Source organism: Glandiceps talaboti, chromosome 2 (assembly GCF_964340395.1).
Source record: "Glandiceps talaboti chromosome 2, keGlaTala1.1, whole genome shotgun sequence".
NCBI lineage: Eukaryota > Metazoa > Hemichordata > Enteropneusta > Spengelidae > Glandiceps > Glandiceps talaboti.
The window spans coordinates 20182037-20198485 of NC_135550.1; the positions used below are offsets into that span (position 1 = coordinate 20182037).

Genomic DNA, 16449 nt, shown 5'->3' on the forward strand with positions numbered 1-16449 from the left:
TAAAGGTGAATTTTTTCTATGCCTCCATATACCACATGATTTTGTACTGTGCATATAACGTTGAAGTGATGATTATGAAACAAACCCACTGTACATTCAAAAGCCTACTCTTTATGACTTCTACAACTCATATTCACTCACAACCGTAACAAATTAGCCAAGGTACTGTAAATTTAAATTACATTGACAAAAAGTTGCTTGCAAACTATCAAAGTTTTCATCTTTATCATTCAGCGTCAGGTACTTGTAGTTATAATACTAAGGAAGACAATTTTGATCATACTTTCTTTTCTTTTATAACTCTTTCAGCTTCAGTTATCATGTACTGCCCGCACAATGACTTATAGAGCAATGCCATAAAACTCTCTCATGTGTTCTAAGTATTGCTAGCACATGACCAAAAATTACCAATGCATACATAAAATAAAGTTAACCTATAACAGTTCATACTAGTACTCTGTATATAGTATAGTCCCATGACTCTTATATATAATATACAATTGAAATGTAAATCAAATTTAGGATTCTGTTCTTTTGTTTTATTTATGGTACTATAAATTTTGAAACAAAGATACATCATTATTTCTCCTCCCAAATCACACCAAAATTGTTGTTATATAATAATTAATAACCATATTCCTGCTTGATTTTAAACATGAGGTCAAACTTTACCCACATCCAGCGTTTTTGCTATGGTTGGTAAGTAGGTACAATCTACCCAAGTTCTCTGACCACTTTACTGTGGTTTCCACACAAAGTACAATAAAATGTATGGCCAGTGTTTGTATGCCAGTTTCTCCAGACCCCCCCCCCCCCCTTTTTTATCATGGTTCCCAAACCTTAGTACAAACACTGCCATTAGTACATAACAGCCAAATCAAATAGAAAGTTTGTTTTTCTAAATCACCTTTGTCATTAATGCTACTATATTTTTTATTCAATTCAAAGATATTTTGATACCCACACGTGACATCATTGATTTTTAACTATTTCAAAAAAATGAAAAAAATGTTGGACTTTGCAGGAATGGCTGGTACTCAGGACAGGATCAAACTTTTAAATGATTTCTGTGCTTCTGTAGTTACCAAATAGTCTATCTCGTTCTCTCTGTATATTGCGAGCCAAGGATTCATGTTGGCTGTACTTCCATAGTTTGATAACAGACATGATAAGAGATGCTGTCCAACATATCCATGCAGCCCAGCAACCAAACTAATGATAAAAGAAGAAAAATAAGTGTCATATCCTATGTGACTAATACAAGCTGCAATACTAACATTTCAAGACATCTTTTCGATTTTTTTTGGTCCCTACAGGGAGTTATCCATTGTGATTTCATACAATGACCTTTCCATGTCACCAACATTTATCTACCCTTTTTATTCTAATAGTCATGTCCCATCATAATAATGTGTTTGAAACAAACCATTTTCAGACTCGCAAATATTATAATGACCATAATATTCAAAACGTGTGCAACTAAGTACACTGTATAACAGCTCATAATAAAACCAGTAATATTTGATAGTTCGAGACACATTACTTCAATATTTATGTCTCTGATGATTTTTTTGTAGGATAACCTATAAGAAGAAATTGCAGTAGCTGACAACTTTGTATTGTCTGTTTTGATAATACTTGATAAACTCTTTCCAAACACACTGCATATTTATGCCTCAAGTAGACCTGATTATAAATTGGCAGAACAATACAAAATGGAATTTACTTTCAGAATAGCAATGTCTAGTACGTAAAATGAACAAACCATCACAAAAACTCGCCACCACATTTCTACTACTGGTATATGCTAAAACACACAGCATTAAATGGGAATGCCACGCCAGGAATTATGAGGTGGAAAAGAGTTTCAATTTGGAGTTTGTTGGCAATCAAGTGAAATCATAACTGACTCTCCAGAACCCAAAGTTTATGAAAATATCTTTATTTTCTGGAGTGGTTTCTCCTTGTTTTACGACTGTGACCTACCTCTGTTATTCCAAAATGGATGATTAATGAAGACGTATCAAGTGTAGGATCTGTACTCCACTTTATCAAATCAGCATCAGCACATCTAGCAATGAAATAGAATAGAAAACACAAGATTTGGTAAGATCAAATCCATTGGTGAACAAAGCTGCTATCATAAACATCGTTGTGTGGACTCAAAGCACCTTGGTTACACCGTTGCTATGGACATGATCATTGTTACAAGGGATTTCTGCATCTATTTTGGAATGGTAAATATTTACGGAAATATTCATACTCATACTTCTTTTAGTCTGTTCCTTTGTTGGAGAAAGATTTCATTCTTTAACATTTACTTCTCAATCTACTTACTTGCAAGAATGGCTTCAGTACTAAGATTTCCAGTCTCAGTTTGTATTTGCACATTTATGGAGCAAATATTGAAATAGTAATATTTGCTATGGACAATTACCAAACTGGGCATCAAAAGTATTATTCCCATCAAAACAGCAAGTAAAACTCTCAGACTGTGAGAAGTCTACTGAATACACTTCAAAACCTCTGCATACCTGAGAACTGCTGAACCCTGTGACAAAACCAACTGCTTACAGAAGAACTTAAATCCTAGTGTCAACACAACACAGTCTGCAAAAAGCATCACAGAAACAAATACACCAACCACAAATGTAAGGAAGGCACCAAGGAAAGAACTGCAAAGGAAAAGTAAAAATGTTAGTTTAGAATTTAAATATTCTAAAAGTCACATTTCGTTTTGTCATTTCCTGTTTGAAAACCCAACTTGGTTTATCATAAATTTTATGTCAAGTAAAACATAAAATCAAAGACGTTGATAATGGAGGAAATTATCAAATTTGGAGTCAAGGAATATAATTTCCAATAAATAACTGTGTAATAGTATTATTAAATAAATCAAGCACTTAGCAGATATGCTGATGATCAACTATTGGACAGGTTGGGTAGAATCATTGAGAGATTAGTCTAGATACTATCCGTGGCATTGAATCTCAAGATCCCTACTTCACCCCTTTGAAACCACAGACAGCACCTACGGTAGACTACTGAGAGTTTGAATGGACTAAATTATGAGGTTAGTTGTTCACAGAACTAAAATAATCCTGTAAAGCACAAAAGTGTTGGTTGACTGTAGACAACATGTACTCTGACACACTTTAACAGTTTCTATATAAATAGTTTCAGCTAAAGTAAACATTGCATTTTCAGTTTTGTGAATACTAGCCAGTTGAAGCATACACAAACCATTATTATTAATTGGGTGCAGGGTATAGCAACAGTCAGTGTAAACCTAATGGTCATACTTCTGTTTGCATGGCCCTAATAAACACAAACATATTGATTTTTTTCCTACTCAGTATATCAAGGACAATCTATTGATTATGTATCTATTGATTTTGGCAGACTGACCATCCTGTAATATGTTGCATTTTTTTGTATTTTTATTTATCTCATGTTCATCGAACACACACAGTCTGTTTCCACCATTGACTCTCAAACTGTATTATCTTGTGAACTTCCACGCTGGTCATGCCAGCACATCAGATATGACATTTTACATGTCGTACAACTTCAAACTATAGTATTGGTAAAATTGCTAACAAGTTGAGATGTCAAAAAGTCCATCATCATGAGCCTCAAACTTGACACTACAATACTGACAGGTCGAGTTGTTACATTTAAAGGTGAGATACTTATCAATTCTAACAATAAGATACAGTATGTAGAATTTAAAACTTCTCTGCCCTCCCAGTTATTTGTTATTTTGTAGTAAGGTGGAAGAAATAACAGCTCTGGTTTGCGAGAATGATTGTGGTTTCTAATGACCCTTGTACAGAACAAAATTCCCAACATATGTAGATATACATTGTGACCATCATTCCATCCCAGCATGACAGAATAGCATTGCTGTCACTGATCGGGTAAGCATACATACAAGGAGAAGGAAAAAACACAGAAGATAATACCGCACCTAACATTTTCAGTGACTGGCTATATATAAATTCTTTTTCACATTCACGATTAACAATATGGTTACAATCTGTTACACATGTGTGTACATTGTGTGATTACTTTGAAGCATTGTAGGATAGCTTTGTAACATTTCTAGATTTATTGCAAGTTGCTTGTATTATTTTGTCTGGTAGTCAAAGAAATAATGCAAGCACAATAACTACCTATAAAATATGCACAATACCCACTTCCTCTTCACATCTGCCAGCCTCGAACATGAACTGTTTTATAAGCAAAACTAAAGACCTACTTGGTTCATAGTTATTTAGCATATGGTGTGACCACTGAACAGAATGGAGCTCTGGAGTTTGACGTGTTATAAATTTAATTCACTGGTTGATAGGTAATGTGGGGGTAGAACTTGAAGGACTACCTTTTACCCCCATAGTATATGTTTTGGCTCACTGTATATTGACTATTGGTAGTGTATCTTTGTATGCATTATTTTATATCAAATAACAAACACACAGACATACATATATATTATAATATACACTGTAATCATGCATGTACCTTTGATAAATTACTATCCTAGATAAACAAATCAAAGAGAGACAAATAACATATTTGGGTGGGTAAAAGCTGCAAGTGCCACTGGTCATGTGACTCACCTGTCTTTCTCACGAAACAAAAATAATGAAAGTCTGACAGTAAGTATAGATGACAGCAGTAAGGACACTATGCCAATATACATGGTAAAATTGCACACACTCTGGTCTCCCCACGAGTCGATTCTGAAGAATGATTTCCCGACTGTTGCATTTTGATGCCAGGTACCTGATGCGAAAAGAACGCAATTTCCATCCAAATCTGTCTGGTTGATTCCGATTGGTATAACGATGAAAAATGAAAGAATAAATAGCAAAACGTACGCCGTCACTTGTGCTAGTACTAAAATATTACCAAGACCCATGATTTGGGGTAACACTGCAGCAAAACATGTACTGTACAGTCGTACTTGAACGATGGCGTATAATATTCTCGTTGACCTCTAGGTCAAAATTTGATACAAAACTAACAACGGATTCGTACTATCAAAGACAGAATAACGAATTTATTACAAAAGAAATAATGCAAAATAAATACAAAATAACATTTTCCTGAGAAACAAATTATATACATCAAACATACTTCCACTACACTTTACAGTTATGTGTCGAACTTGTGTTCTATGTATGTACAACTTTATATGTTAGCAAAATGGCCGACGTAGAAAGTGCCGAAGCACAGGCCGACGAACAAATCAATCCAGGTAATCTGTCCACATCACCGCATTATGACTAGGACTATAGCTGGAAAAGAGCACCATCGAAACCACAAAATTTGATTGCACATGATATTTGTAACACAAAGCATTGTTTTAAAGTGTGATATTGCTTCGGTTTTATCGTTGCGGTGCAGCATTTATTTACGATACACTACAATGCATCGTACGCGTACCAGATGGCGGATTTGTAACATCAATGCATCGATTCTGTATCATAGATTTGCAGTTTATAGTGTATAATCAAATGAAGGGTAACGTGCTCGTGTAGAAGCACCAGCAATGGCTTTTATTGCACCTGCACGATAGTTTATGATGACAGTTTACTGTCATAACTCGCTCGCGCTGGCTCGGTTCTCCAGTACAGTGTTCGGTGATCCCGTCACTGTTTATGTATTTGCGGTATACATGTATAAGGGGCCTTTTAAAAATACGTCACAAAATAAAATTCTTTATGTTCATTAGTCATGAAGGTATGAATCTCTGTTATACCACCGACTTACAACGTAACTGCAAGAAAATTCAAATTCCATATCCCACTTTTTGAAAAATTAATAGAATTTAGAAAATGATAATAAAATGTAACAATATGTTGTAACATTCAGTATACAAGTAATGTAAATACAAGTAAATACAGCAAATCGACCTGTTCTTTTACTTTGGTCATATCAGCCATCTTCATCATGAATCAGAATAACAAGTGAGCCACAAGCCTACAGTATTGACATGTTCTCTCAGTACCAGTCTGATACCCACTGCCACTGTCACTGTAGTAGTAGATAACATGACTATGTACAAGAAAAAAATGGGTACACACACCTATAATGATACCTGTGTAATATTATGCTGTTTGTGTGTGCTGTTTTGTGGTGTTTTTGTTCTTGCATCCTTAATAAAGTTTTAATAATAATAATTGAACAACATTGTTAGGTAAACCTGATAATTTTAGGGTTGAACTTGAGAATTTTAATGTTCAATTTAAATTTACGCTTGTGAACAATACCAAGGATAACTTGCATATTACACCTCAGACTTGTTCAGCAACAGGTTTGTATGATCTCAGCAAGGCCTGAGAAGAGTACTTGACAGGGCATTTCAGACCAACACTATTTGTTTCAGTGTTTAAGTACAAGTTTGTTTAACTTCTAAATTAGAAATAACATGGTAATTTACCAGAGGCATAGAAATGCTGACTGTAATATTCATCTTTTATAATTAATTATAAATAGAGACAGAAGAAAGAGAAGATGTTGAGAAAGCTGATGAATCGGCCGAGTTGATGGAAAGTGAACCAACAGATGAGCAAGAAGAAGAAGTGAAGGAAGAAATAACTGAAGAAGGAAATGAAGAAGTAAAGGAAGAAGGAAATGAAGAAGTAAAGGAAGAAGCTGTAGAGAGTGAGAGTAAACCTGACAAGGCTATTAAAATTAAGGAAGAAAGAGAAACAACACCACCGCGATCACCAACTCCCCCACCGCCACCAGAGTTAGCAAAATATTGGAAAGTTGTCAAAGACAACTGTTCAGACTTTACTGGGTGGACATACTTATTGCAATATGTAGAACAAGAGGTAATTAGTTTTTTTCAAGTCGTTTTTAAGAACTTCGTACATAGTAATAATGTTGATATTTTATATAGCGCTTTCCCACTCAGTGCTCAAAGCGCTTTACAATTATTACCCCTGGCACAGATCTATAGTGGCACAACAGCCCTTTACTTCCTCAACTCCCTGGGGAGCATACAATCCATTGCAGCCTCTATAAGTGCATAGGATTAAGCATTCACGTTGCAACTGCTATTATACCAGACCCCAATTATACAGCTGGGTTGACAGGGGCACAATCAGTCAAATATTCTCCAAGGACTTTAGCCATTCAGGAACAAATGGCAGCAACAGGGCTCGAACCTGCAACCTGGAGATCATTTCTAGCTGGCCACTCTACCATTCACCCATTATGACTCCATTTGCAAGTACTTGACTTGGTATTGAAGACAAAGTTTGTGCAGAGAAATTATCATTAGCTTCAAAGTTGCTTCTGAAGTGAGATATTACAATATTGCATATTTATCATATTTTGCTCACTACCGGTATGTGATATTGCATCTTGAAATGTTTTCTCTCTACAGAATCATCTGAATTGTGCAAGAGAAGCTTTCAATGCATTTTTTGACAGGTATCCATATTGTTATGGCTATTGGAAGAAGTTTGCAGACCTTGAAAAGAAATTTGGTAACTTAGACAAGGCATGTGAAGTAAGTGAGACAGACCGTTGCTGTTGTTTTTCTATGTATGTTTGTTTTTGTCAAATGTAGAAGTACAAAATCTCTGTTAGGTCATAGACATTGGAGACATGTCTATGGTTAGGTTGATGAAAAATGAAAAAGGTCCAGCATATTTAAGGTCATCACGAAGAAATCATGTTAAAAATAATGAGAAGATTTCTAGTATGAAAAAAGTGATTTACTGAAATACTAGTATAAATGCCAGCCTTGTAAGATCAAATGAAGGCTGATTGCTAGTGAAGAAGTCAGTTTTTATCATCTGTACATGTCATAATTTAACTTCATTTCTTCAGAGATTTTGCATTTCTTGTCGTCTTTCTTGTGTTGTTTCAATCAATTTTGTATGTCTCGATATTTTTTACCCGTTTTCTGCTAACCACAAACATGATATCATTTTCTCTGTTGACAGGGTGTAAACACGTACTATGGACTCAGAAACCAGTTCATCCAACACTTAATAGTTAAACCTCCTACAGGTTCAAATGCATTGACATGATTGCGTCTCTGTACATTTAAATTTTTTTTTTTTCTTCAATTTGTTGAATTGTTGTCAATTTTCAATTCTGAAATAGCTGTTGTAATTTCAATTTGTGCCATTTGCTTGCGCACAATTTCAAAAGTGGAGAAAAAGTAACGTGATGTGAGATGAGGGTGCTAAGTCCAGAAACGGTGGGCAGTGAAGATTGGAGCTTCTGACACATGCTACCAAACACCGCTGATAAAGGATCAAATCATACAGGTTGACTAGGTCATTCACACAATTTCTTTCTTCAACATTTTTTGTGTTTTACAACATCAAATTTCTATGATTTATTCCAATTTCAAGGAAATCTGAAACCCATGTGTGATAAATGATGTTTTTTTAATGTATGTAGGTCTACGAAAGGGGAACAAGAGGTATAGCTCTCAGTATTGACTTGTGGATGAACTACATCAACTTTTACATGGACAATTTTGGAAAGGAAGATGATGCAAATGAAAACATAAGAAGGTACTGTTACTGTCTTAATTGTCATTTCCATGCAGTCTTTTTGCAAAGGTTTGGAAACCTTATAACAGAAATTGGGAAAGTTGGTAAAACTTGCATCAATTTCCATACTTTGTACCATTGTTTGGGTTGTGTACTACCCTCGTAACAGGTGGGGTGGGGGGGGGGGGGGTGTTGGGTAAACCTTGCATGATAGATCTCCATAATATGTAACATATAAATTTGGTGGAAAAACGCAATAACACTAGAAAATGTAGTATAATTTGCATAGACTTCCAAACATTGTGCCATAATTTTGATGCGTAACCCAGTAAAATGACTCATGAACAGGTACATTTTACTTGTTACAATCCATTCCTATGTCTCATCTAGCTCACTGTGTGGACTTGTTTGTATCGATGTCTTCCATCGTAGTTGTTGAATTTAGGATTGTTAAGAAATGTACCAGTATGCAGAAGACAAAAATTCTTAGCTTGCTGAAAATTTCTCACAAATTGAAATATGAAGAGACTGTGCTTAATGGTATGCAAAATAAATACTGTTGTTTTGTTCTTGTCATAGTCTCTTTGAGAAGAGCATTGTTGCCGCAGGTACAGAATTCCGGTCAGACAAACTATGGGATATGTACATCAACTGGGAAAAGGATCAGAAGAACTTGAGAAGAGTGACTGCGCTTTATGACAGACTACTTGCTATTCCCACTCAACTCTACAGCCACCATTTTGATCAGTAAGGACACATTTTACTTTGTTACAAATGTTTTGTATGTGTTATAATCCTACAGTTTGTAATTAAATAAAAACAAGTGAAATAGAAAACCTTTCATTTCAAAACTTTTCAAACTTGTCTTGGTTCAGTATAAGTACGTATGACTGGTCATTCTACTTTGAATAAAAGAAGAAGAATTTCTGTGACAATTCTACATTAACATCCACATGTATGGGACAATCTCAACATGCCATGAATCAAAACACTTGACCTTGCTGTTCATACCAATATGACATAGTACTTTAATCCAACCAGCTGATAGATCAGAATAGTTGTTTGCTGTGCTCAGTTGTCAATAAATTGTTTTGATAACAGCTTCATCTGGGGGTAGACAACCAGGATTCGTAGATTTGAAAATTCTCTTGGCGTCATTTGCCTTGTTTTGTAATTAACATGCACTCCTGAGTCCTTCGCCTGAAAGATTCGGTTGTTTTTTCCGAGTGGTTATGTAAGCAAGCCAACAACTGAATCTTTGAGACTACTGAGTCCTCATCATGGGGAAAAAATGTAAAAGCTTGGTGATTGTCTTTTGCAGGTTTAAGGAATATGTAAATTGTCACATGCCGAAAGATATTTTAACAACGGATGAATTCTTACAAATAAGATCAGATATTGTGGCTAGTATTGGAAGTAGTGAACCAGATATCAGTGATGATGCACCACCAGGACTAGAGGCTCCACCGGGTCTAGAGGATACTGAATCTAACTCAAAGAAGGTAAGTACTTACAAAGACAGATGGGTGTTGACCAACTTGTGTCACAAAATACATTGTTCCAATTTTCATTTTGCAGGAGTGGGTGTTGACTTAAAGTGAATTTTAACTTCTTGAGCGTATGCAACATTCAGAAACAGTGGCTAAATAGACAGGAATGTGCACTGCTGCAGCCACAAGTCTCTTCATTTGTTATGAGTATGGGAGAACTCTTCACTCACCAGAATTGTTGTGTTGCTTTCCTAGAGTGATCCTGAAACTGGACCAATACGTGAAAAAGTCATTGAACTGAGGAAGAACATATTCAGGCAAACTGAGGAAGAAGTCAGCAAAAGATGGGCATTTGAAGAAGGGGTGAGTGATTACTTGCAACTAAGCCAACTTAAAAAAAAATCTACCACGACAATAAATATTGCCAAGTGTGGACAACAGTTGTCTGTTTCTCTACATTCCTACACAGAAGGTATCAAAGGTTTTCAAATGTCTATTTGTATTATGTTACAGGTCAAGCGTCCATATTTTCATGTAAAACCACTGGAAAGAGCCCAACTAAAGAATTGGAAAGAATACCTAGACTTTGAGATTGAGAATGGTAGTCATGAAAGAGTTGTTGTTCTCTTTGAAAGATGTATGATTGCCTGTGCATTGTATGAAGATTTCTGGCTAAAGGTAGGTAAACATTCTACTGTGTAAGTGGTATATATTTGTGTGTATGTACTGAAAGTAAATTGAGAAGGCAGTTATCACTAGCCTGATCTATTTGAGGAAAAGTTTGTATTGATGAATGTACATGATAGACTTGAACAATGCTCAACATAGACAGACTGTATTTACCAACACAGGCTGCAGTGTTGATAGAATATAGTCTAAGACTTGTGACTTGTGTGAAGTATTTTTGTAATTTTGACCCAGTTATGCAGTTTTTTTCTCTCAAATACATACGCATAGATATGTTAATGTGTAGAAGTTGGGACACTATTCTCATAGAATAGACTGTGTGGATGTATGAGACACATCACAGTTGCTAATATTTTGACAATTTTAGTAGTATTGCATAATAACAGTGATATTGCTCTACTCTATTCCTACCAGTATGCAAAATACCTAGAACCACATAGTAATGACTGTACAAGTTCAGTCTTCAGGAGAGCATGTGATATACACCTACCAAAGAAACCTAATATTCATCTACAATGGGCTGCATATGAAGAACAACAAGGTAACTACTAGTCACTGAATATAGAGAATTCCAAACATCTTGAGTAGTTGTAAGAAATCTTTTTTTTTTTTTTCAAATATTGGATTTTCACTTTTTTCCAGAAGTGGAAATACTGGTTCATATATCATACTTTTACGAATAGTTTAGACCTTTGTATTGAGTGAGAACATAACAGGAAAAGTAGTTTCCCAATTTGATGCTGTTTTGTTCATTTACAGGCAATGTTGATGTAGCCAGAGAAGTATTGAAAAAATTGGAGCAAAATGTTCCTGGTTTAGCCATGCTGTCCTTGAGAAGAATAGGGTTAGAAAGAAGACAGAACAACTTGAGTGCTGTGCAAGAAATGCTGACAGAGTACATCAAGAAGGCTAAAAATACTACCACCAGTTCTTTTTATGCTCTCAAACTAGCCAGATTCCATTCCAAGGTGAGAATTCTGTGAGATTTACCTATCCCAGCCTCAGAAGAATTAAAATAGCGGTATTTTTTCAAGTGACACTGATAAATGCTATTATGTATGTCTTTTATTGGATACCAATAATGCTTTCTATCAAACGCTTCAATAACTGTGATAACAATGAATGCTTGCCAATCAATGAATATCAGTCATCCATTTTATACCTACTTGGTAATTTGAACTTTCATAGAGGAAAGGCAGTTAAAAGTACCTACTGTTATTTTAGTTCTCATAGAGAATGGTGATGAAAGTCCTATGTATGATTTCAACTGAAAGATTTGTTGTTGTATGTTTCCATGTTGCTGTTACTTAAACTGACAGCAATGTGGCAAGCAAACAATATACACATGACTGTTTCCTTGAGGGACTGTCGGTCTGTCAGTATTATAAAGTTCCTGATAAATTTGCTTTGCAGGTTGAGAATGAAGTAGAGAAAGCAAAGGAAGTACTAAACAAGGCACTGGAGAAAGACAAGGTAAATTTATTTTATTTATCTATTGATAATCATATTAGGACATAGATGCTCTGTTTCACTGTGACATATACAAATACTCCAAATTGTGTATTTCATCTGAGGTGTCCATGTCATCAGTTGTTTTCCCTCAAACTAAATGTTAAAATTTCATTGTGTATCATTGTAATTCCACAGACTTGACTTGGACAAGGTGTACATATAATATTATAATACAAGTTTGTCATAATGATATGTTTACATGCTTTGACAGAACCCCATGACATGCAAGTGCAAGTGTAGCATACTCAAGGGTGCTTGCAGTATTCTGTGCGGCAGTACTTTCATGAGTATAGGGAATGTGTGGGTAGAACAAGCGATTTTGTCCCAATTTGCATCTCATTTGCATGCAGGTATACCATAATATTTTTGGTATTGCACTGCCATTGCAAATACCACTAGTATGCGCACACATCGGTGAAAGTAATCATATATGTATTCAAGTAGCTACACAGTTGACTAGATTCTTCTGAACAGAATACCAAAAAATGCCACCAGGAAGAACTCTGGTATAATTCCTTCAGTGACAATGTGCCCAAATCGTGAATTATCAACATTTGTGTTTCTCTTCCACAGAACAACTCTAAACTCTACCTTCAGCTGTTAGATTTAGAATTTCAAGGTGCACAACCCAATGAGGAAAGAATACATGCTTTGTTTGACAGAGTCCTTAATAGCAAGGATATAGCCCATGATACTAAAGTACTATTCTCACAGAGAAAACTGGAATTCTTAGAAGATTTTGGATCAGATATTTCAAAGTAAGTGTGTCATTTACCTAGCAAATAATTACATAGTTGTCATAAATGCCTAGCATGTTGATGTTTGAGACATAAATACTTCTGGTCAAATGTGCTTAGCATTTGGTAGTTTTATTGAACAATCAACTCACAAGCAGAACACATCAGATGACACGGCAATCAGAATTGACCGACCAAATGTTAGTTTTTCAAACACCACATTGTGTAAAGTTTTGAAGAAGTTGGTATCTGATAACAATTGTCACCTAAGACTGTCTGTATTGTTGACTCAAATTGTGTGTTCAAAATGAAAACTGTAAATGAGGAGTAGTGATAAAGGTAGCATGCACTTTAATAGGACTTTTATGTTCTTAGATAGGTATCTGTAGATACAAGTGTGTATTTGTGAGTAAAACAACCCTCTAGGTCAAGTAAGGAATTGACTGAAAATACACTCCTGTAATTTCACGCCGCACAACCACATCATATGTGTGTAGTCAAATGGGATCACAAATTTTCATCATAATCTGTTTCATGCTGATATCTATTCACCATGTTCTCCCCATACGTATAGGCTTCTCACTGCTTATGATGACCACCAGAAGATGAATAAACAACACACAAGCAAGAAACGATCACATGGAAATGGGTAGGTGTTAATAGTACCAGTTATATGACTTTTGAGATGGGAGTTTGAGGGCCTCCCCATCAAATGAAAATCATCTAACTTGATATGCCATTTTGTTCCTAAATATTATCAGTTGGGGTTTGCCACTCTGAATTCCAAAGTGTGAAGTATGCAGCCTTCCACAACACAGATTGAACCATGATTCCAATTAATAATGAATCATATTTGAGTGTTTGATGAATGCAAGCTTTGTTCAGCCAACCACTGCCACTTTGAGTTTTAGCAAACAGATCAATATAGTTGAGTTCCATAGAACGTAAAAAGGTGTACAGGATGTGTTATTTACTTACCAAACTGACAAGGTTTTCTGGTCACTATGTTAATTGTATCCCTCTATTACTGTGACTTTATACAGTGATGATGGTAGCCAGGAAAAGAAAGCTAAACATAATGGAAATCCAGTAGACTCAACAGCATCATCAACTTACAACTATTCTGCTGCCAATTGGTCAGGATATAATTCTTCTGTAAGTTTGTTTGTACTCCCTTGACCTCAATCTAGAATAATTTCAAGCAATATTATCAGTCGATGAGATGAATAGCACTGATGGAAATTCAATAAATGGACATTAAATCAAAAGTCAAACTTACCTCTAACTGTACATTTTCAAGTGTCTATAGACCTACTATTTGCACTAATTTCAGAATGTATGTAACAACCAACAGCATCCTTACCACTAACTATACAATTTCAAGTGTCTTACATAGACCTGCTATTTTCTAATTTCAGAATGCATACAACTACCAACAGCCTCCTTGCCACTAACTGTACAATTTCAAGTGTCTTACACAGACCTGCTATTTTCTAATTTCAGAATGCATACAACTACCAACAGCCTCCTTACCACTAACTGTACAATTTCAAGTGTCTTACATAGACCTGCTATTTTCTAATTTCAGAATGTATGTAACAACCAACAGCCTCCTTACCACTAACTATATAATTTCAAGTGTCTTACATAGACCTGCTATTTTCTAATTTCAGAATACATGTAACAACAACCAACAGTCTCCTTACCACTAACTGTACAATTTCAAGTTTCTTACATAGACCTGCTATTTTCTAATTTCAGAATGCATACAACTACCAACAGCCTCCGTGGAACACCTATGGTCAGGGTTACTATCCATCATAGTCTAGAGGAAGACAAAGAGCCATACTGTTCAAACCCAGAGATCCAAAATAGTCTTTTTTTAGTTGCATCTCCAACTTTTAGCCTGGTGCACTTTGAAGCTTCTTGCATGCATCCTGCAAGGCTCCGTTTCATTTCAACTATTTATTCCAGAGTACATGAACAACAGAGAACATTGTAACATCTAATGTTATCTATTAAAACTTTATTTTAAGTCAGTGCCTTTGTGAGTGTGATTTATTTCTAGCCAGAGATTATGGTGCTAGGGGAGTTTGTAAGTACTAGTATTACTAGGGTGGCCTCAGGTGTACCTGATAAGCTGTGAACTCGAGTTGTCTATAGAATATCAGGCAAGTCATAAATGAAAGAACCATTTTAGTTTTAAAAGATTTGTTTGTATGTAATTGCACATGACATGAAAAAAAAGAAGCATAAAGAAAGTGCCTATTTGAATGTTCAAATAGATTGTAATAAATGCTATTGAAACCAAAGGATAAACAGGAAATACTTTTCACAATGTGTTAGTTAGATATGTCAGCAAGACTTGTCAAACACTTATATGTTATATTCCAGATGTTCACTTTGCAGCCTCTCATGAGTCATGGTATTAGGAAAGTGAGGGCTGGAATTTTTAGTCACAGATGTATGCCATTGACATTGCAGCGTGCATACAAGTAAACAATGAATGTAAAAAACTTTCTTTAAAGTTTGTTTAATGGAGAAAAAAAACTTGATTTAACTTTACGTGAACAGGCTGTGAATGCCATAAACTTTTGCAAAGAAACTTGCACAGAAATGATCAAAGTATACTACAACACTATTCAGACCCTCATTTGTGGACAAGTGGGAGCTCTGAACAGCACTCCAGGTGTCCAAACTATACATTATTTGATCTTTTGTATGAGCTCAATATGGTGTTAAGTTTAAATTAAGGATAGTAGAACCTTAAACATGAGCCCAGTGTGTAATTATTAAAACTTCAAAAGGTTAACTTTGACAGGTCTCCTATCAATGTCTTGGTAGCAATGTAATCTTTTCAGTGTGAGTGAACATATCGGTTTTCGAAATGAAACCATGCATTTACCCTTGGGCTATTCTCATCTGTATTGCATTACTATGTCTGCAAAATACATACACAGTATATTCATGTGGTATGGAAATAAAGAACACAAACCGAAGTGGTGTATTTTGTGCATAATATTATTTAAGAACTATTTGCAGTTTTAGTTAATTTCTCAAGCATTAATGATGCCAGTAACAGAGTTGCTAAAGGAAATTTGTGAACTGTTTGGATTTTTTGTCTCTATAATTCACATAATGTAGACGTCAATGAAAGAAGTAGTGTGCTGAATTGTAATCACATATTTGCTTACCTTCAGCCATCAGATTCTTTGTATACCATAAAGCATTATTAACATTCATCCATCGATCAGATTCTTTGCATGACATCATAAAGCATTGTTTACATTCATTCATCCATCAGATTCTGACAAAATTGTTGACATTCATCCATCAGATTCTTTACAATGACAAAATCATTTACATTCATCCATCAGATTCTTTATACAACATAAAATTGTTTACATCCATCCATCAGATTCTTTACAATGATGTCATACAGGTATTCTGATAAAATGTACATCATTGCTCTGCTATGCAATATGCAAATGAATG

General features: G+C 35.2%; 2 protein-coding genes across 2 annotated transcripts; one reads left to right on the forward strand and one right to left on the reverse strand.

Moving 5' to 3' along the window:
• Positions 1-973: 973 nt before the first annotated feature.
• On the reverse strand, positions 974-4924 carry LOC144453839 (transmembrane protein 179-like). Its single transcript, XM_078145207.1, has 4 exons — positions 4623-4924; positions 2535-2675; positions 1987-2071; positions 974-1212 (listed from the first exon to the last, which is right to left on the reverse strand). Exons 1-4 carry the CDS (start codon positions 4922-4924, stop codon positions 1057-1059), a joined length of 684 nt encoding a protein of 227 aa, XP_078001333.1. The 3' UTR covers positions 974-1056.
• A 286-nt stretch (positions 4925-5210) lies between these two features.
• On the forward strand, positions 5211-15861 carry LOC144450911 (pre-mRNA-processing factor 39-like). The gene is made up of 15 exons (XM_078141676.1): positions 5211-5263; positions 6505-6845; positions 7403-7528; positions 8434-8549; positions 9108-9275; positions 9850-10030; positions 10274-10381; positions 10532-10696; positions 11120-11246; positions 11465-11673; positions 12119-12178; positions 12791-12975; positions 13529-13603; positions 13998-14109; positions 14716-15861. The coding sequence occupies exons 1-15, from the start codon at positions 5212-5214 to the stop codon at positions 14776-14778; spliced, it is 2088 nt and encodes a 695-aa protein (XP_077997802.1). The 5' UTR covers position 5211; the 3' UTR covers positions 14779-15861.
• The last annotated feature ends 588 nt before the right edge of the window (positions 15862-16449 follow it).